This window comes from Diabrotica virgifera, chromosome 1 (genome assembly GCF_917563875.1).
Source record: "Diabrotica virgifera virgifera chromosome 1, PGI_DIABVI_V3a".
NCBI lineage: Eukaryota > Metazoa > Arthropoda > Insecta > Coleoptera > Chrysomelidae > Diabrotica > Diabrotica virgifera.
In genome coordinates, this window is record NC_065443.1 from 304,081,491 (window position 1) to 304,105,464 (window position 23,974).

The 23,974-nt window shown below is 30.1% G+C and overlaps 1 protein-coding gene across 1 annotated transcript in view; it reads left to right on the forward strand.

Moving 5' to 3' along the window:
- Positions 1 to 23,974, forward strand: part of LOC126885750 (cytochrome P450 6a8-like) — a 39,731-nt gene that overhangs the window by 3,184 nt on the left and 12,573 nt on the right. Inside the window, exons 2-3 of the mRNA XM_050652543.1 lie at positions 16,696 to 17,203; positions 21,390 to 22,014. Coding sequence (XP_050508500.1) covers positions 16,703 to 17,203; positions 21,390 to 22,014 — 1,126 coding nt within the window. The 5' untranslated portion in view covers positions 16,696 to 16,702. The remainder of the gene's footprint in view (positions 1 to 16,695; positions 17,204 to 21,389; positions 22,015 to 23,974) is intronic.

A 23,974-nucleotide genomic window follows, 5' to 3' on the forward strand; every position in this document is an offset into this window, starting at 1 on the left:
TGCAGCCGATTTTGATGATATACAGTAGGAAAAATGAAAGAATACCCATGAACGAACATATAAAACACGCTGTATTTTCCTGTCACCGTTTCACACAAAAAATTGGCCAGCGCAAGTACATGTAATAATTATTGTTACATGTACTTGCACTGGACAATTTTCTTTGTGACACGGTGACAGGAAAATACAGCGTGTTTTATAGGTTCGTTCATGGGTATTCTTTCATTTTTCCGACTGTACATAATTATAAACAAATAAATATCAAAAAACGGTAAATTTTCGCTTTTTTCGTCTATTACTAAAAAGTGAAGCATTCTAAACAGATTTGAGAATAAGAAACTCATAAATCATAATAAAAAACTTCAATATGCCGTTCGCTGAATATGTCTATCCTTATTTTAGACCAGGGCGCATCTGTAAAAATATTAGTACATTTGGACGTTGAGAGGTGACTCAAATTTTTTTGCAGAAATTGCTTGAAAATAAATCAAATAATAATATTTGAGTCATCCTCCTTCTCAAAAATGTCCGGAACATTGTTTAAATAATCAAAATGTCAAAAAATTAAGGAAAAATTCGATTTTTTTCTTCGTTTTTTGATTTTAACTTTAAGAGTATTCATTTTCGAGAAAAGTTGAACTGACATAAAAGTTGCGTATATAAATTTCCTACAATACAGAGTTGGTTAAAAATTTAAAAAATAGTTACCCTTGTTACAAAATAGCAATGATTGCGAAAAAACCACACAAAAATAAGTACTCGCATTTTACGTTTTTAAACCATTTATGCTACACTCAGGACCTTCATATTTCACCCAGAAAAACTTTATGATACAGTAAAATAACACGGTAAATTTCATTAAGATCGGTTCAATAGATTTTGCAAAATAAATTTCGCAATCCAGCTTTCGCAAAAAAAAATCATTTTTTCAAAATGTTACAGGACTGAAAATAAAGCAGATAGCAAGTTGAATTTTTTTTGCTTATAGAAATGTACTGTACCTTTCATTTGCAATTTTGCAGAATTAAAATCGATTAACACCACGGCGTGAGGATTTTTTTTTAAATAAACATTAATTATTGGTGCTACGCGCAGGACAGCGGATAGTTTGCTCTGATTGGTCATTTCAATAACCTTTGATAATGATTGATACATTTTAATTTTTATTACATTTCGATGTAAATAAATAAATTTGTTTATTGCAAAATAAAAACACATACTCTATCCTTTGAAATAACACTTTTATTAGCAAAAACTTTCTTTGTTCATATATTTTAACTTAGAGAATAAAAGTTTATTATTTTTAAATATATGCAATTGTTTAAACAATATTTCACAAACAATCATAAAATTAGTTTGATTTTTGTGGAATTAAAATATTAAAATACAACAAAATATAGAGTAAGAAAATAATATATTAGATAAAGATTTGGAAGAAATTTTGGTGGAAATCAAATTGTGTGAATCGAACACAGCTGTCCTGCGCGTAGCACTAAAAATTAATGTTTATTTAAAAAATTTCCTGACGCCGTGGTAATTAATCGATTTTAATTTTGCAAATTGCAAATGAAAGGGACAGTACACTTTTATAAGCAAAAAAAAAAATTCAACTTGCTATCTGCTTTATTTTCGGTCCTGTAACATTTTGAAAAAATGAATTTTTTTGCGAAAGCTGGATTGCGAAATTTATTTTGCAAAATTTATTAAACCGATCTTAATGAAATTTAGAGTGTTACTTTACTGTATTATAAAGTTTTTCTGGGTGAAATATGAAGGTTCTAAGTGTAGCATAAATGGTTGAAAAACGTAAAATGCCAATACTTGATTTTGTATGTTTTTTTCGCAATTATTGCTATTTTGCAACTAGGGTGACAATTTTTTAAATTTTTAACCAATTCTATATTGTACGAAATTTAATTACGCAACTTTTATGTTAGTACAACTTTTCTCGGAAATGAACACTTTTAAAGTCATAATCAAAAAACGAAGAATAAAATCGAATTTTTCCTTCATTTTTTGCCATTTTGATTATTTAAACAATGTTCCGGACCTTTTTGAGAGGGAGGATAACTTAGATATTATTATTTGATTTATTTTCAATCAATTTCTGCAAGAAAATTTGAGTCACCTCTCAACGTCCATCTCAAAACAGATGCGCCCTGGACTATTTGTTGCTTAGAAAATTGAAAAATAAATCATAAATTTTGAGATTTTATAAATGTTCATAACTTATTAAAAAATTAAGTTAGAACCTTCTTATTACACGGCAGGCTGAGACTTCTTGTGCTTAAATTATATTTTAAACAAAGCAATTGGTCAAATATTTTAAAGTTATTTAATTTGTTTATCCCAAACTCATTTTTTTGCAACACTATAAGTCAGAAAATTATGAGGTTACAGTAATTCTTCGGACAGTTTATAAAAGAAGAACATTTGTACTATTAACTTAATTTAAAAAAATGACAAAAAGTAATTTTAAACAGTGTAAAATTATTTTGCAAAAACATGTCGATTTTTTGCTTACTTAAAAACAATTGGAATAACTTTTAACCGTTACCCGTAGAAAAATTATTTTTTCATATTTAGAAAGACTGAATTTTTATACACATTTAGAAAGAAAAACAATTGCCTTAGGACAATTAGGGACGAAGTTAGCCCCTCCCTTTTTTTAATTCACATGTTCTTGCAAAATAATTTTGTAATATTTAGAATTATTTTTTGTCATTTTTTGTCAAAAAATCGAAAAATTACCGTTTTGTGAACTTCATTTGTTTATAACTATGTATATCATCAAAATCGGCTGCAGGAAACATAGGTTATTATTATAGACGTCCATACTACTCAAAAAATTTGGTTTCGGCCTGGAGGGGGTTGTGTCACCAACAGGATATTTTTTTCCGTATTTCTCTGAACTAATTTGGTACTGTTGATTTTGCATCATTTAAATTTCCATGCATTTATAGATTACACTGATTGTCTTATTTATTATTTTTAACTTCTTGGCTATTAAGTACCTATTATGTTTCTGACAAATTAATAACACAAATATTTACAATTTGGAAACTTTGACAAACTATATTGATTCTAAAGGTCAACTAGTTGTAATTAATAGCATTTTAAATTTTGTTGATGTAGTATTTTTTAAATAATATCATACAAAATAATTTTCCGTAAACAAATAAGTACTTTTTGTTGTCTTAGAGATACAAGTCCCTCTCATTAACTATGTAAATATCTGTCGTAAATATTTTATACCACTTTTAGAATCAGTTCTTCTTCTTCTTCCTCTGATTTTTCCTTTTCAGGGGTCGCTGTTTCTTTCTCTTTTTTGCCACTCATTTCTTTCATTTTGATCATTTCTGCTGGGGCAACTTTTGCTAGATCACATCTATGTTTTATTTCTTCCTGTAGTGATTCTGTGTTTGTGATCAATGATCTCAAATATAAGTATGGGCTCACAACCTCAAACCGGTCAATTGTGGTTATTTGTGGATGATTGTTATGTAGTCTATGTATTATCATGATCTTTGTTTTTGATATGTTTAATTGCAGACCAAATATTTGGCTTTCGTTTTCGACGAGTTGTATAAGATCAATCAGCTCTGCTTGAGTATTTGCAAGAAGGGCTGTGTTATCTGCGAAACGTAGGTTGTTTATTTTATAACCATTTATTGAGATGCCCTTTTTTGTCACATTTTAACGGATCGTTTTTTATGCATCTAATTTTTTTCCCTGTATGGCTTTACTAGTCTAGTACATTTCTATAAAATAGTATAAATAGTAAAACACTTCAGTAGTCTATCTGGTACAAATGTTTGTCTGCCTTTATATAAACAAATAAATTTTATGTGGTTAAAACCTTGAACATTTTCACTTTTTCTTCAAATAATTATTTATGTATCATTATTTAATGTTGATGTAATGCGTGAAACAGTAACTATAAACAAAAATGATATATTGCAGAAAAAAAGTAATAATATTGTCCTTACGCAGTTGTAAATAGAATCTTGTGAAAAGGTCATAAAGTATATCAACAAATCATGTCCTGATTTTTTATCTGCTGCAGTGGCTGTAACAAGGCAAAATGTTTTTAAAATAAAATGATAAAAAGTTATAAGTCTAAATATGCAGTTTATTCACTTTAGATAAAAGTTTCTTTATTTATATTGGGTACAGTCCAGCCATACTGAACTTCTATTCTTATCGATAAAAATTTCTAATTGCCTAGTGGCACATATTTTTTATCAATATTTTTAAATTACGATATCAATTTCTAGACAAAATTACACCAGCTAATATCTTGAATGATACATCCCAAATTTTCGAAAATCAAAGACAGAAATTACTAAAATTTCAGAGTTTGTGGACTGTATTATAGGGTGTGGTTTAAAATAATTGCGACAGGTAATTAAATACAAATTAAAGGGACAGTTCCAGTGATTGGCTGTATACCATAGTTGAAAAACTTACATAGAAGTAAAAAACTTCTAAATATTGGTACAATATTTATTAAAACCTTAAGTCGTCCAAGTGGATTATAGAAAAACATCAGAACGTTTTTGATCTGAATAGATCATCTTCAGTGACAGTCTGTGTAGTAAATGGTAATTAATTAAAAGCTAAGTTTTTTAAACGTTTTTCTTTAGTTCAATAGTTTGCGTCAAATCTTTAGACGTTAATTTGACTGCCTTTTCTTCAATGCAAATGAATGAAATGGACCCCGCAGAAACCTTATGGGAAATGGCCCTCTGTCAAATGCTCTGAAATTGTGGATTCTGGTAGTCCTTAATGTGTAGAACAAAAGACTCCATGGGCGCGTAGCTCCAAAAAATCATAGTTCTAAGATATAAGCCTATGAAGTTATAGGTACAGTGAGGACGTTTGAGTTGGAATAAATTCATTGTCTCGAGAATGGGCGACTGTTGAGATAAATTACGAATTAGGTCAATTTTTATTTTTAAATTATAATTTTTTGGCATATATATCATACTAGTGACGTTATCCATCTGGGCGTGATAACGCAATCAATAATTTTTTAAATAGGAATATGGGTCGTGTGATAGCTCATTTGAAAGGTTATTTAATTCTCTATTCACTAATATAAACACTAACATAATCATTTGTACAGGGTGCCCAATTTTTTTTTAATTAAGTTAATAGAGACAAAAAGAAGAATGTATACAGCGTGTCTACTTAAGTTGGAAACATATGGGAAACTTTTTTGTTACTAATTTTACGAAAAAAAGGTATTCTTTATAAAATTTCTGCATGCCTCAAAACCTAAGATTCAATCATCAGATATCAAATTTTCTCAATATTATACGAGGTATATAAAAAAATATGAATTTCGGTCAAGGGTAAAGTACCTGTATTTCTCTCAATATCGAAAATTCTTATGATAAAAAGTTGTTTGGAATTAAAAACTAAGATCAAATATGCAATTACATGCTTCTAATTGAAAAAAAATTAAAAAAATTTTCTCTAATTTGTGGATACCAAACATCGTTTTTAATTATTACAAATATGATAACTCGTTTATTATTCATTTTACGAAAAAAAGTTATTCTTCATAAAAAGTTACCTTTATATTTCACAATATTTCAATTAGAAGGATGTAATTGCATATTGAAACATAGTTTTTAATTCTAAACGACTTTTTTAATAACCATTTTCAATATTGTGAAAAATAAAGGTACTTTACTCTTGAGTGAAATTCATATTTTTTGACATACCTCGTATAAAATTAATAAAATGTGATATCTGATGGTTGCATCTCGGTCTTAGGACATACAGAGCTTTTTATAAAGAATAACTTTTTTCGTAAAAGTAATAATAAAAGAGTTATCGTATGTGTAATAAATAAAAACGAAGTTAGTATCAATAAATTTGAGAAAAATTTGGAAAATATTTTTTTCCAAATAGAAGGATGTAATTGCATATTTGATCTTAGTTTTTATTTTCAAACAACTTTTTATAATAAGAATTTTCGATATTGAGAGAAAATAAAGGTACTTTACTCTTGAACGAAGTTCATATTTTTTGATATACCTCGTATAATATTGACAGAATTTGATATCTGATGATTGAATCTTAGGTTTTAGAGCATGCAGAACTTTTTATAAAGAATAAATTTTTTTCGTAAAATGAATAACAAAAAGTTTCCCAATGTCTCCAACTTAAGTAGACACGCTGTATAATTTATTTAATTCGAAATACATTTTACTGCTGTCATAAAACAGAAAAAAAATGTTTATTTTATAAATAAATATTGTTTTTCGTTTAAATTCAATATTAAAGCTGCCACCCACCTGCCTCTTCGCAGTTTGAACATTTAATTTAAGCGAAAAGCAATGTTTATTTTTCAAATTAACATTTTTTTCTGTTTTCTGACAGCAGTAAAATGTATTTCGAATTAAATAAATTATATACATTCTTCTTTTTGTCTCAACTAATTTAATTAAAAAGAGTTTTTGGCCACCCTGTATAAATAATTGTGTTAATGTATATATTAGTGAATAGAGAATTGAATTACTTTTCAAATGAGCTATCACACGAACCCTATTCCTTATTTAAAAATAAGGGGTGGGGGAAGTGGAAGGGAAGGGGTTAACAAATTAACATTTTTTTATGTTTTCTGACAACAGTAAAATGTATTTTGAATTAAATAAATTATATACATTCTTCTTCTTATCTCAATAAATTTAATTAAAAAAATTTTGGCCGCCCTGTATAAATAATTATAGTAATGATTATATTAATGAATAGAGAATTGAATTACCTTTCAAATGAGCTATCACATGACCCCTATTCCTATTTAAAAAAATCATCGATTGCGTCATCACGCCCAGATGGATGACGTCACTAGTGTGATATATATGCCAAAAAATTATGATTTAAAAATAAAAATCAAGCTGATTCGTAATTTATCTCCAGAGTCTCCCATTCTCGAGAAAATGAATTTATTCCAACTCAAACGTCCTCACTGTACCTATAACTTCAGAGGCTTATATCTTAGTTAGAACTATGATTTTTTGGAGTTACGCGCCCATTTTGTTCTACACATCAAGGACTACCAGAATCCAAAATTTCAGAGCATTTGACAGAGGGCCATTTCCTCTAAGGTTTCTGCGGGGTCCTTTGCAGACATATGCATTCGTTTAAAAATCGATGGAAAAGTCTTTCTTTTTGCTGATGATACCAGTATCACCAGGAGCAACTCAAATATTGCAACTCTTCATGCTACTATAACTTCTGATCTACTTACAATAAAAACCTGGTCTGACTGTAATTTACTCTCGTTTAACGTAGATAAAACAGTAGCATTGTCTTATAAAGGAGTCCTTCAACCCTTACTTCTTAATAACAGCCAGATCAGTACCGTTGATTCTGTAAAATTTCTTGGTATTTTTTTAGACAGCAACCTTAAATGGTACCACCATATCGATTTGTTAAGGGAGAAACTATCCTCAGCTTACTATGCTATAAGATCTGTTTCGAATGAACTCAATTTAGCATCTTCCAAAATAACATATTTTTCTTTGTTCGAGTCACATCTTCGTTATGGTCTTCCTTTTTGGGGTTCTGGTACAGCTGCCCAATTCGATGTTATTTTCAAATTACAAAAAAGAGCAATTTGATATCTGTTTGGCCTCAGAAGAACAACACATTGCAGAAGTTACTTCAAACATCACAGAATTTTAACCCTTCCATCTTTGTATATTTTAGAAACTGTTTGCTTAATTCGTAAATATCTACATTCTACATGTCTTTCCACCAAGACCTAATCATGACTACTTCACGAGAAATTCTACGTTTGGGGTCTATATGCCGACCCCGTCCTCTGAGTTAGTAAAGAAATCTATATTATATTCCGCAAAAAAACTTTACAATCATCTCCCTCTACAACTTAAATCTGCAGCATCTTTCCCCAAATTCCGTAAACTGACAAAAGCCTACCTATCTGAAAGACCATATTATTCAGTAGAAGATTTTCTTAATCAATAACTAAGAAATTACAGTACCCTTTGCACAAGTAGTATTTTTATTATCATTTTTTTGTCTATATTTGGGTGTCATATGCAGCAGCTTAACTTTTAAACTTATTAATTACTAGGTAGACTATGCATTTGCAATTTACTTAAATTTTGCAATTGATAACTTCTATTTAACTTCATTATTATTGTTATTATTGTAAATATATTGACGATTTATGTAATTTTAGTAAATTGAATTGTTATTGTTTTGTTTTCTTGACTTTTTATAAGATAAAAAAAATGTTTTTATGTTTATTAATTGTTTAAATAAAAAAAAAACGATTTTAATGGAAAATGCTTAAATTCTCTTGTTTTTTACAATGTAGAAATTTGAAGCTTTTATGGATTGTAGCCAATAATATGAATTATATATAATTTCACTTTTTACGTTAACTGTTTACGTTATGTTTCATAAATAAACAATAAAGTTTCAAATTTTGAACGCTCATATATTTGTTTATGTAAAAATCGGCGCTTATTAGTGTAAAATTTCAATACGATACGAAACAAAACTTCAACCAAAACTCGAAATAAAAAAAATCGTGATTTTATCGTAGTCTTAGAAAAACCACTGGTAGAGACGTTTTGTGCAACAATTAGCATTAGAATTCGATTTGTCGTATTAATTAATTAAACGCTTTTTTTAGTTCAATCGTTTGCGGGTCAAATCTTTGGACGTTAAGTTGACTGCCTTTTCTTCAATGCAAATGACTAAAAATCTGCATACATATGCATTCGCGGGAACAATACACGAATACTCAATAAAAAAATGTTTTATGTTTATTAGTTGTTTAAATAAAAAAACGATTTTAACGGAAAATGCTTAAATTCTCTTATTTTTTAAAATGACTAAAACTTGAAACTTTTACAAATTGTAGCTAATTAAGTATATTAACTATACATAATTTCAATTTTTACGTTAATTATTTACGTTATGCTTCATAAATAAACAATGAAGTTTCAAATTTTTTGCCGATTCCGACTACTTTTTATGTTTATACATCATATGTTTTATACATATTTTAATAAACATGACGATATATTTTAATGTTTGAACAGTGTAAAACTAAAAAGTAAAAACAAAAAAATGTATGAAATTTTTTAAGAAACGCTTTTCTGTGGTTACGAGTGACTAAAATTAAAAATATTATAAAAAATCAACTAATAGGCAAAATATAAAAAAAAATAAAAAAAAATCTAACACATTCGTTAAAGAAAAGTGTGGGGCGAAATCCGTTTATTCGATGAACACGCGCCACGCTTTTCTTTGACGAATGTGTTAGATTTAAAAAAAAATTATTTTTTGCTTTTTAGTTGATTTTTTTGTAAGATTTTTAATTTTACTCACTCGTAACCAAAGAAAAGCGTTTTAAAAATTTTTTTTTTTTACTTTATGCTTAAAATCATATCCATGATACTTAAATATGAGATATTATCATATTTATCAGTACAAGCAATATTATACACACGAAAAAGTCTAAAAGATATTTCTATAACATATTAAAATTAATAAAAATAAATTCAGGTACTAGTTTCGTGTCAGTTGAATTTGTACATTTGCTCATCATGTATATTTTTATAAGTAAAACATAACGGCAAACGAATATTTGACAAAGCTTTTTACAGCAGAGTAAAAGACTATATGTAGGTTTTATACTACAGTAAATATTATAAATATTCTACTACGAAGGCCTTCTTCAATGTTACATGCGGAAAACTAATACATCTAAGCGTATGGGAGTCGCCCAAAGTGTTAAAAGTCACTTATGGCGGCGTTATTGTGGCACTGTAAGACCAGCCGAACGTCATCTAGGACGTGAGGGTACTACAACTGCAGCTTAAGACCGATTTTTATTGTTAACCGATATAAAAAAAAATAAAAAAATAAAATAATGTTTATTCAGAGAAAAGATACAATACATACAATGGTAATACATTAAAATCATTATAATTCCCTATAAATAAACACAAAAATACCACTTGAAGCAGAATGCTTGTGGAGTGGTCAATTTGGTTCATTATGTAACAAAAATATCCTGAGTAGGTACACACTATCTTTTCACAGGCAATACAATAATATAATATCTATTACTTAATAATAAGAGAACAAAGAAAAAGCAAAGAGCATTACATTGTTTTTTGAATAATTAAATAATTAAAGAAAATAATTATATTTCAAAATCTGGAAAAAATTTAAAAATACAGCATCCCTACGATGTATTTATCAAAAAATAACAGCAACAAATGAGAAAAAAAAACACAATTAAGTACAACAACTATGAGTCCAATATTCAAACACTTGTTTTATTTTCTAACTTCAATTAATTCATGTATTACTGAAAGAGGCGTATCTATAATATATTTCTTTAATTTATTTTTAAATTGTTTTATGTTCTTGACATTCTGAACATTTATGGGTAAAACGTTAAAGGACCTAGGTCCTAGGTAAGTGAAACAACGCTGTCCAATTGTTTTTTCACTTTTAGGGGGTATCGCTTTATTCCTGTTTCTGGTGGAGTATTCATGCAAGGGAAACTGTAGTGTTTGTTTATTTTTATATTGATATACAGTAACCGCTTTAAAATAAAGCTGCCTAATATCAAAAATATTAGTTTCCTTGTATAATAATTCAGTGGAGTAAAGCTTGGGCTTGCGATAAATTGATTTTAAAATTTTTCTTTGGACGACATTTAGTTGTTCCAAATGATTGCCATACGCCCCGCCCCACCCAAGAATCCCATAGCATAATCTAGATTCTACTAAGGCAAAGTACATAGTTTTTAAAAGGCGCTGTTCTAAAATATTGCTTAAGTATTTAAATTTATAGAGTAAACTTCGAAGGTTTTTAGTCACATTCGCAATATGTAGGTTCCATTTTAAATGACTATCAATTGTAATTCCCAAATACTTTACAGAATGAGCAGACAGAATATGTTGATCCTTATCTTATATCCTTCATTGGATATTATTAGTGTTTCGTAGTTAGGCAGACTTGTTTTGTAAGATCCAAAAGGCAAAAAGAAAGTTTTTGTGAAGTTAACAGTTAGTTGTTTGTGTGCAAACCAATCAAAACAATTTTTTAAATCTTCTTCAGCCAATAATTTTAGATTCTCCCAATTATCTGCAGTATACAGTACAGCTGTGTCATCTGCATAACTAATAATTTTACCTTTTAATTTCATTGACAATAAATTATTAACATAAATTATAAACAACAATGGACCAAGAATCGTTCCTTGCGGAACACCGTACTTCACCACATTTCTCTCACTCATACTTTCATTTATTTTTACCCTTTGTACCCTATTATCTAGATAACTTTCAAAAAATCTTAATAAGTTGCCTCTGAAACCTACATCAGCCAAAGTTTCCAAGAGTTGCTTATGGCTTACTGTGTCGAAAGCTTTAGCCAAGTCTAAAAATACACATAATGTGGGCTTACCTCTATCAACTGAATCATAAATGCAACCCATTAGTGAAGCAATTGCATCATCTGTACCTCTGCCTTCAACAAAGCCAAATTGATTATTAGATATTATTTTATGTAGATCTAAAAATTTTAGCATCCGAGTTTTAATTGCTTTTTCCATAATTTTTGCAAGGCTTGAGATTAGTGAAATTGGGCGGTAATTTTGGCTTAAATCCTTATTTCCTGATTTATATACAGGTTTGATAATTGCGTCTTTAAATTCTGTTAGACATTTTCCATTTTCTATAATTTTATTTAATAAATATGTTAAAGGGGATACAATTTCTCCTGAAACTTCTTTTAATATTTCTGCCTTTAATAAATCAGGTCCGGGAGCTTTATTCAACTTAAGGGATTGAATAATCGCTATAACTTCACTTTCAGTTATTGGATCAAAAAAAGCACTTTGAGCGACTGAGATTCTATTCGGATTATTGGATGGCGGTTTTTTTATATTGTTAGCCAGTTTTTCACCAATAGTTGAAAAATAATTATTGAAGGTATTAGCGATATCCAAATCAGAGTTCATAATCCGGTCACCCTCTACTAACTGTTTAACGCCTACAGAATTTACCTCAGTTTGGGTCAGTTCACGAATAACCTTCCACGTATTTCTACTATCGGGTTTGTTAGTAATTACGTTTTTGAAATATTCTGCCTTAGTATTTTTTATTAAATTTGTCAAAAAATTTTTGTTATTTTTGTATTCTTGTTTAAGAATTTCATTATGTGGATTTTGGATCATTTTTTTATATAATTTATTTTTTGTGTCTATTGATTTTATTATGCCAGACGTTATCCATTTTTTCCGTTTAACTTCGTTCCGTTTTATTTTTTTTTCATAAGTAGATTCTTTTATTTTCTTTTGAAGAGTTGTTACAATTTTAGTTGCAATATCTTGTACGTCACGTAAAAGGAAAATTTCGCTCCAATCATACTTTCTTAGTATTTCTCTTAATGTGTTATAATTAATGTAACTATTTTTAAATTTATTAATATTTTTTTTACAAATAATGTTCATGTTAATGTTTAGTTCTCCTATTGTACAGAAGTGATCGGTAGTTAAAGATGTAATAATGAAAGGAGAGCAAATATCTTCAATAGACTCTTTAGTGGATTTAACAAACATAGGATCTATACAGCTACCTCCCGATTTATTTGGTCTCGATATTTTGTTTATTAATGAATGAAAATTATATTCGGACAGTAAATTTAAATAAGTATTAGCGATTTCATCGTCTGCAAGTATTAGTCCTGTCGCCAGGGGGGGTACAACGGCCTCGTTAATTCAGATGGACTTACTCAAGTTTTTTTTATGTATTTTGACCCGTAGAACACGAATTTTTTGGGTAACAGTTGATCCGGATGTCGATAAGATTGTTATAGACCAAGAACTTGAGGAATCAAATAACAGCGATTTTTCGCAAAACAAAACAATATTTTGTATTTTTTGGGCCATTTTAAGTAAAAAATATTTCTACAAGTTTTTTCGTAGGATGCACAGTTTTCGAGATAAACGCGGTTGAACTTTAAAAAAATCGAAAAATTGCAATTTTTGAACCCGAATAACTTTTGATTAAAAAATAAAATAGCAAGTCTGCTTACCGCATTTGAAAGTTTAAGTCAAACTATATCGGTTTTGATTATTTGCATTGGTAAAAATTTATTTTTTTATTGTTTAACAAAGCTATAAACACGTAGGGTTTCCCGTGCTTTTACATGCGTTTTAACGCATGTAACGTAGAAATAGTCTTGATTGCACTAGTACCTATTCTACCTACTCGTTCGATTTTAAATGAGAAATCATAGAAACATCACTCACGCACTAGTTGTTTGTAGCTTTGTTTAACAATAACACAATAAATTTTTAGCAATGCAAATAATCAAAACCGACATAATTTGACTTGAACTTTCAAAGGCGCTAAGCAGAATTGCTGTTTTACTTTTTAATCAAAAGTTATTCGGGTTTAAAAATTGCAGTTTTTCGATTTTTTGAAAGTTCAACCGCGTTTATCTCGAAAACTGTGCATCCTACTAAAAAACTTGTAGAAATATTTTTTGCTTAAAATGACCCAAAAAATACAAAATATTGTTTTGTTTTGCCAAAAATCGCTGTTATTTGATTCCTCAAGTTCTTGGTCTATAACAATCTTATCGACATCCGGATCAACTGTTACCCAAAAAATTCGTGTTCTACGGGTCAAAATACATAAAAAAAACTTGGGTAAGTCCATCTGAATTAACGAGGCCGTTGTACCCCCCCTGGCGACAGGACTATATGTCAATATTAATATCGCCAACAATAATGTTATATGTGATTGGTTCTGCTTTTATTATATTTAAATAACTTTCTAAGGCTACAATAAACGCACTTTCTGAGGTTGCAGGCGAACAGTATATTGCTGTAATAAGTATCATTATGTTATTGAGTTTAATTTTTAATTTTAAGAATTTAAAAATGTTAACCTCAACTATTTCCACCTCGTAGTCAAGGTTATTTTTTATGAATATTATCACACCGTCATTTTGATTGAAATTACCCTCGTTATAATGGATATTATATCCATCCAATTTAAAAATATCTATACATGCCACTTGTCTGGTCTCAGTTAATACAAAACAATCAATATCATTTTCTATTTGTTGTGTGTAAATATTAAACTCATCAAAATTTTTAATAATGGACCTAATATTTTGGTGCAAAATACGAAAAGAGTAGTTCTTATTGGAACACAAATTATATTCGTTTATGGAGTCAACTACTTTTGTATCAATAGGAGTGTAATTAATGTATTCCAGAAACGAATTCATGTTAAAATAATTAATATAGCGTACCAGTATTAATGATTATTAAATTAAAAATATTCTAGAAAACAAAAAAAGGTGAAAAAAAAACTATAAGTACAATATACAGTAAAAAAAAAGTTAATTTTTTGAAGATGCTGCTCTAGTGGGGTAACGATTTGTTTTTCTGGTTTCATCCAATAATGTGTCGGTTACTTCAGCAGTCTTGTTAGTAGTAGTAATAGACAGTTTTTCCAGTGTTAAAGATTGACCATCAACTATAAGCCTATTTCCTCTCAACTTCACCGTTTTACCTGACGACCTGAGTTCAGATTGGTATTTTAATAATTCCTTTCTTACTGCTTGTTGAGATGGGGATAGATCTTCGGCGATGAACACCGTTGTACCTTTTAGAAGCTTGCACTTTTTTAGAACACTAATTTTTGCTGAATATGTTGCGAATTCTACCAATACTGATTTATTTGTTGGATTTTTACCAAAGACATTGAAACCACTGATATCTGAATTTACTAAACTTATATCCAGTCTCTGATTCAACTCTTGGATGATATCCTCAAGAAGTGTTGACTTTTGTACATTTAAGCCGAAAATAACAATATTATTTTTTCTTAGTTTATTTTCAATTCGTTCAATTTGATTTTTTAGTTCTACATTTTCAGTTTCCAGTCTTTTAACTCTAATAGTTTGTTTTTCTTTCTCAACTTTCAGTTCATCAATGTCTTTTTTTAAGAAGGCTACTTCCTCCTTAAGACTAGATATGAAATATTCAGATAATCTCTTGTTCTCTTCCTTAATAAACTCTTTTAATTTCGTAAATTCACGATCTTGACTATCAGGCATATTTTTATTGTATTTTATTAATTTTACGTGTATGGAACGCTTTATACTATACTTAATTTTTGTCAATAACGCACAAAAAACCAGAGCGATATCTTTTTAAAATTTATGGTTTTAGGTTAGTTTTGTCTTGTTTATTTGTATGCAATTACTTTCTACGTCTTTAAAACAGAAAACTTAGTAATCCCAGGTGATGAATGGTAAATACATTGATAGTTGTGAAACTCACCTCCCAATTTGTTTCACTATTTCTTGCATAAAAGTGGTTTTAAAGACGGAACACTTTATAATGACTTTTACTTAATCGAACCACACACACCTATAGTATGATACAATTGATCCAAAAGATGACATAACCCAGACATCCAAAGTGAAAGTTATCCTCTAACAAAAAATTGGTCTATATAGTCCACATAATGTTCAGAAAAAAGTCACACATTTTGAGCGTCGGGTTTGGGGGGTGAAGGGGGAGAAATCGGCAAATTCGTATAGTTTTTTAAGTTTTTCGTCAATATTTCTATAACTATGCGATTTAGCATGAACAATCTTCTATACAAAAATGTTCTACAATAAATTTGAAATAAAAAATCTTTCTAAAATGAACGGTTCCAAAGTCGCGGAGGTAGTATAAAATAATTTATTCAAAAAAAGGCCTAACCCAGACATGCAAAGTAAAAGTTTCCCTTCCACACCAAATTGTTCTATATGGTCCACATTTTGTTCACTAAAAAGTTACACCATTTTGAGCGTCCGGTTTGGGGGGGAGATGGGGGAGAAGACGGTAAGTTAGTAGTTTTTTTACGTTTTTCGTCAATATTTCTAAAATTATGCTTTAGCGTGAACAATGTTCTATACAAATGTTCTACATAAAATTTAATACAAAAAAGTCCTATACATAATTGTTATAAGATCAACGGTTCCAGAGTTACTAAGGGTGAAAAGTGGAGGTTTTCGATACTCTTTATATTTATTGGGCAATTTATAATATTATTACTGATGAAAGAAATTTTCTTTAACAAGATTGTGTTTTGTAAATAAAATTTGGTATTTCAATAGCCGATGGTACGTTAGTAATATAAGAAACGTCAACCTCACCACTCAAAATCATCATCAATTGCCCAAATAATATAAAACGTATCAAAAACCTCCACTGTTCACCCTCCGTAACTCTGGAACCGTTGATTTTATAACAATTATGTATAGGTCCTTTTTTGTTTTGAATTTTATGTACAACATTTTTGTATAGAACATTGTTTACGCTAAAGCATAGTTTTAGAAATATTGACGAAAAACTTAAAAAAACTACTAATTTACGGATTTCTCCCGAATTTATTATAAATTTTGTTTTTTTAATACGACCATATCTTTGATCATAACCTATCTTTTTAATTTATATTCGTCGATATTTTTGATATTTCTACAAATCTCTCTTTTTAAAAATATCCCTAGACTTTTCAGATGTGTGCATATTTCCTCTCAAAGATGCATATAACTATTCTAAGAAATCCAGAATTATAGTTGGAAAACTACACAAATTTTTTTAATCCACAGATCCATAATGTATGAATCGTCCACATTGACAACGGTACTTCTAGGTGCATCAGTGACACTCGTAGCCTATATAATATGGTACTTCCATAATACTTTCCAGTACTGGAAGAGAAGAGGAATCCCCGACATCAAGCCCACTATTTTTCCATTCGGTAACACCTTGAATCTCTATCTAGGAAAACAAACATTTGGTGAAGTATTTTCCAATGCATATTTAGAATTTAAACGAAGAGGCGAGAAACATGGAGGGATATATTACATGAACAGACCAGTTTATATCCCAGTAGATCCCGAAATCATCAAAAAAATCATTATTAGCGACGCCCACTACTTTCCCAATCACTCGATGTATATCAGTCCCAAAGACGATATTCTATCTGGACATTTGTTTAACATGGAAGATAAGGAATGGAAGATACTTCGAACTAAGACTCCCTCCATTTTTACATCCGCTAAAATGCGAAAGATGTACCTGATCATGCAAAGAATGGTGGATCCCTATAAAGAGGTAAGTAGAGTTTTTTTAACCCTTCCATACCTGATTTTTTTATAGAAAAAAAAAAAGAATGTGTGTGTACTTTGTACGCACGTAAGAAGTTATACTTCTATTATATGATTTCAACGAAATCAATATACTTTAAACAGTTTATTTATATTTTATTTAAATATTAAACTAATTTTAATACTCACTACCTTCCAAAAAAATTTATTAAAACAATACCAAAAATTAAAAAAATAAAAGAATAAAACACGCAAACACATTGAAGAATGAAACAAAGAAATGATTTCTGAACAATAATTGCTGACAAAAATTTTAACTAAATACGTATTTTCTGAAAAAAAAAATATAACAATTATATTTACAATCATAACATGTATAAAAAAAATTAAAAAAATAAAAATTTGCATTGGGAACTGAACCTGCGTCTATAAGGTTGTTAGGTTTTGAACTCACCGCACGCAGAACTTAGCTAGCGAGACATTTTAATGATGTGGGAAGATATAGTAACTAAACGTTTTAAACTTTTTTGACAGTTGCTTATTCTCTTAGTTTAAATAAGTTTGATTCTTGCGGAATTAAAATATTAAAATACAACAAAATATAGACTAAAAAAGCAATTTATTAGATATGAAGATTGGTAGAAATTGTATTGGTAATCAAATTATGTAAATCAAAGCATTACCTACTAATTAGCTAGGTACAGTAGGAAAAATGAAAGAATACCCATGAACGAACATATAAAACAGGCTGTATTTTCCTGTCACCGTGTCACACAAAAAATTGGCCAGCGCAAGTACATGTAATAATTATTGTTACATGTACTTGCACTGGACAATTTTCTTTGTGACACGGTGACAGGAAAATACAGCGTGTTTTATATGTTCGATCATGGGTATTCTTTCATTTTTCCGACTGTACCTAAATTTTCCAAATAGCTATGTAGGTCCTAATCTTTTATTACAATACTGAAACATTTAAAATTACCTACCTGTTGCTTTTAAAAACTATTTAAAAAGTCACTACAATTATAAACTTGCTTTTTGTGTGTCTGTCATCACAACAATAAAAACTAATATACTACATACAATTTGTTTACCCATAACCATTGACGTATTAATAAAATAACCGACATAGTGAACAATTGTTGACAGGTCATTGTAATTACCCAATCAGAGGACGTAGTATAACGTGTAAGCTGCGCCGGGTACCAAGATTTTGATGATTTCGCGCACATCTAAATTTACTCCCAACGCGCCTAAAGAAGTATAACTTCAAAAAATGTGTATCTACAATTTGTAGTAGGCAGTGGTCCTAAAAGTCATAGTATACCGTTGAGTCCGCGAATCGTTACCCGTGCGTCATCATTTAAAGCATACAAATAAGTCGAAGATAAGTCGGAAATTGAAATTTACTAAACGCAACAGCAAGTGACAGTGACTTGCTGTAAGTGTAAGTGACTTGCTGTTTGCTGTAACAGTAAGTGACTTGCTGTTGCATTAACCTTTCCGTGGCCGTGCGGGGCAACCTGGTTACCCCAGATGCGGTTTTGTCTTTATAACTTTTCAAAATATTTTTTTTATCCCTCCAGGCAATCTTAGAAAATATATTACTAAATCGTTTTTTTTATAAAAATTATCAAATATAATTTTAATTTTATACTAAAATTGAAATTAACTCCTCTGGACACACAGTGCCAGAAACCCCTGCCAGAGACATTCAACAATATACAAGTCGAAGATGCAGCTTTTGTGCCAGGGCACGTGACAGAAAGACTCAAATATCATGTACCTAGTACATGCAGAAAACCAATTTGTACAATACATCGAGAAGAAAGTAAAACATTTTTATGCCCTGACTGTAAAAATCAGGAATAAAATCAAATTGTAATTACAGGTAAAAATAAAAAAAATGTTTTTTTTAATAATAAAAATAAATTATTTCAGTTACTAGTGCCTTATTATGTAACTTACAAACAATAATGTAAAATTTAAATGAATTATTAAAGTATTTTAGTGGGGTAACATAGTTGCCCCGCACGGCCTGCCAGGAGCGGCCCGTCGGGGTAGGCAAGGTAGGCGCCGTCTACCCTCTTCAAATGTAGTACAATAATATAAATTATTAATATAAATTACTTATTTCAAAATTGTAATTTATAAATTTTGACACAATATCTACAATAAAATAGCAAAAATTATCCAAATTATTTTTAAAAATATCCAAAAAATTTTCTCCGTAGTTATAATTATTGTACGCTCCTTGTAGTATCAGTAGTACTGTATACATTCTATATTCTCCTTGGTCAGGCACTCGGGAACGTAGCCTGAAATAGAACGACGCCAACATCGAATTGACGTGCGATCTCTCTCTGTTTACGCGAGCAGACCTGCTGCAGGTCTGCTCGTAGCGACCCGCATTCTACGATTTTGAACGGGCGGATAGGCACAGAGTCTTATAGCCGGACCTACAAAATTTTATCAGTTGCTTCTCTTGTGTCTTGTGAAACTGTTTTAAAATAATTGTTTTTTGATTTTGGCTGTTATTAGTAGGTTAAGTATTGAATAAAACTAGGTAGGACAATTTAAATTTGTTTATGAAAACTGAATAATGTGTTATTAGATTATATAGATAATTAAAAATTTAAAGCGAGGTTAATTGTTAACTTATCAATTTATTCGAATAGTAAATTATTATTTGACACATAAATAAAATAAGTAATATTTGACGTTGTTGAAACGTAGGTGTGTTAGTTTTATTGGTGGAAAAACTTTAGTCATCGAATATGAATATTTTAAACGATGTAATATGCAGTTTGATCGAGACGCCTTTTTCAAGGCGCCAAAATCAAGAAAGATTAGTAATTATTTCAATGGGCCGGCCTTTACAAAATTTAACAATTTTATCCACAGATAAGACAAAAGACAATCAACCATTTTCGAGATCGTTTAAAACAATATGGTATGAAAATCATAAATGGCTAAGCGGAAGTTATTTTAAAAATTCACTTTTCTGTTGGCCTTGTCTGTTGCTCTCAAATTTGAAGCAAAATATTTGGGTGAGTCAGGGATATTCAGATTTGAAAAATTTATCAGCTAGTGTAAAAAAACATGAATCTTCGAAAGAACATTTAAACAATTGCTTAGATTTAAAAAGGTTAGAAAAAAAATAAACAAACTACTGACAGTGTTTTCGCTGGAAATATTTCTCTATCTAATAAGATATATAATGAAGAAGTTGAAAAAGATTGAAGAAGTTGAAGAAATTGATGTTACAATTATTTTAGCAAAACAAGAACTTACATTTCGCGGTCGTGATGAGAGCCATAATTCTTCAAACATGGGTAATTTTAAAGAAATTTTTAATTTAGTAGTTAAACGCGATCAGGAAATCCAGGATCATGTTAAAAAATAGAAGGGGTGTTCACGGGTTTGTCAAAAACAATACAAAATGATTTAATAGATTGTCTTGCCGATTACGTAAAAAATGAAATTTCAACAGAAATTAATGAAAGTCAATTTTTTTCTATACTAGCTGACGATACTACTGATATAACCGAAAAATCACAGTGTACTTTAACAATCCGTTTTGTTAACAAAGTTGGTCAGGTAACAGAAAGATTTTTAGGGTTTTTTGATGTTAGCGATAATAGATCTGCAGACGCTCTATATAGTTTAATTTCAAACGTGCTTGAGCCATATGATTACAAAAATAAATGAATTGCTCAATTTTACGATGGTGCAAGTGTAATGGCTGGCTCTTTAAACGGATTACAATCAAAAATTAAAGTAGATGCTCCAAAAGCAATTTTTACACATTGTTGCGCTCATAGATTACATTTAGTATTGCAAGACGGCTCAAAATGTATTACAAACAGTAGGATATTTTTTGTCGCCTACCCGAAGTATATGTGTAGCCTACCCGCATACTGAGGTCACGAGCCGCCACTGCGGCCTGCAGCGTAAGTTTTTATAGCACGGTTCCGGAAAGGTTAAGTAAATTAAAAGGAGTCCCCTAGCTTAAAGGAGTCTTTATCGAGAGCTGATTATACCATCGGCGCAACCGTCAACACTGTCCCTAGTGCAAACTAGAATATATTAATTTATTGTTTGGTAACAATCCGCATCATTTTTGTTGTTTAGAATATGTATTATATAACATATCGTTAATAAATACTCACAACTTATTTCTTTTTTAGTGGTTGGATAAATTCTGTGAAACACAAGAAGCAGTAGACATCAAGAGCGTTGTTTCACGTTTTACAACTGACATAATCTGCGCATGTGCTTTCGGCATCGACACCAACACGCTCAAGCTCCAAAACGAAGAACTCCTGCAACACGCGCGTATGTTCTTCGACTACCAATGGAAACTCTCCAAAAACACTGCGGTGATGGCACTTCCAAGGAACTTTTTACGCGCTATCAAATTTAGAATATTTCCAAAGAGCACTGAGAAATACGTTCTTGAGATGTTCACTGATATATTCAATTATAGAAAGGAAAATAATATCTTCAGGAACGACTTAACGGACACACTCATGCGATTAACCGAAAAGAACGAAGACGAGAAGGACTACACAGGAGAAAACGTGATTGAGCCAATGGATCTCAAAGAATTTTCATGTCAAATGTTCCTGTTCCTCTGCGCAGGCTTTGAAACTTCATCCACTACCCAAACTTTTGCGCTGTATGAACTAGCAAAGAACCCAGATGTACAGTCGAAATTGAGGAGCGAGATCAATAGGGTTTTGGCTAAACATGACAATAAATTGACGTATGATGCCCTAATGGATATGAAGTATTTGGAACATTGTGTTGATGGTAAATATTTTTAATATCTTAAAACTAACTATCGGAAATGTTTCTGCTTTTTATACTTCAGATCTTCAGATAGTAGAATTTATATAAAAAAAATCATTTTTAATTATTATTAATTTTTTGGCCCGGGCAGATATTATTTTAGATTTTTGGATAATAACGATAAAATACACATCGACCAAGGCATTTAGGAAAAAATAAATGATTTTTAGGGAAATAGTGACAGGAAAAAGTTTTCAATATAAAAATGGGTGGAAATGCATAATTGCAATATAAAATGCATCCAAAAGTACAGTACCTAGTGCGGCCGATATCTGAAACAATTGCACATTTAATGATACAAGCATATAATTTGGACCACATATACTACACATAAAAAGGTTCAAATTAAGATATAAGGCCATCTCAGATTTTGCCTTTTACAAAAATGGTGGGCATTCAAAATGGCCCCTATACATATGTGTTTAATAGTACCATAACTTTTGAACGAAAAGTCCGATTTCAACCAAATTTGGTATATAGGTTCTCTTTTTGACTTAAAAGATGGATATGGTGAAACAAAAGAATCAGTTTACCAGAAGTTGTGTTTTTACTGGTTGTTTATGTAAAAATATGTTTTTTTTTCAATTTTTTCCCTCTGTATATATTAATTTTTCAAAATGGTAATACCGCAATTGAAAAGAGCGTAAAAATATTTTGAACTTTTTAGTTATGTTAATTATCATTTAATAAATGCATAACGTATCTTCACATGTACCTGTATGTGGCAGATTCGTGCAAATATTATACGAATTATTGTGCATTTAATGGTAGAAGCACATAATTTGGACCACGTATACAGCACCCATCAAGTTTCAAACTTAGATATAATTCCATCTCAAATTTTATCTTTTACAAAAATGGCGGGCATTCAAAATGGCGACTGTACATATGTGACTAATAGCACGATAACTCTTGAACGAAAAGTCCGACGTCAACCAATTTTGGTATGTTGGTTCTTTTTTTGATGTGTAAGACCAAGGTCCTGAACCAGAAGAATGGATTTACAAGAAATTGTGTTTTTCCTGATTTTTATGTAAAAACATGTTGTTTTTTTACTAATTCTTTCACCCTGTATGTATTAATTTTTCAAAAAGTTAATATCGGCATTCAAAAGAGTATAAAAGTATTTTTTAGGAAATATTTTGCACTCTTTAGTTATTTTAATTACCAATTAATAAATGCATAACGTATCTTCATATGTACCTGTGAACCCATGTGCGGCAGATTCGTGCAAATAATATAAGAATTATTGTACATTTAATGGTAAAAGCATATAATATGGCCCACACACACTACACATACAAAGATTCAAATTTAGATATGAGGCCATCTCAGATTTTGTCTTTTACAAAAATTGCGGGCTTTCAAAATGAATTTGTGCACATAGGTACATGTGAAGATACGATATGCATTTATTAAATGGTAACTAACATAACTAAAAATTTCAGAACCTTCCCTAAAAAATATTTTTACACCCTCTTCAATGGCGGTATTACCTTTTTGAAAACTTAATATATACAGGGTGAAAAAATTGAAAAAAGAACACCATATTTTTACATAAAAAACAGTAAAACGAGTTCTTGTACCATCTCTCTTGCCATACCTAGATCCTCAGCTACTATGACTATATCATCGGCGAAACGTAAGTTGTTTAGGTATTCTCCATCTATTTTTATTCCCTTTGTCATCCAATCCAAACTCTTGAAAGCATGTTCTAAGACCGTATTAAAAAGTTTAGGTGACATTGGGTCTCCTTGTCTAACCCCCCGTTCTATTTTTATGCGATTACTGTTAGTATGTAATTTGACAGTGGTTGTTGCCTGTAAGTATATTTTGTGTAATAATTTTATATACCTATAATCTAGCCTGTATTCTTTAAGCGCCTGTAATATTTTGCTAAGTTCAACTGTGTCAAAGGCTT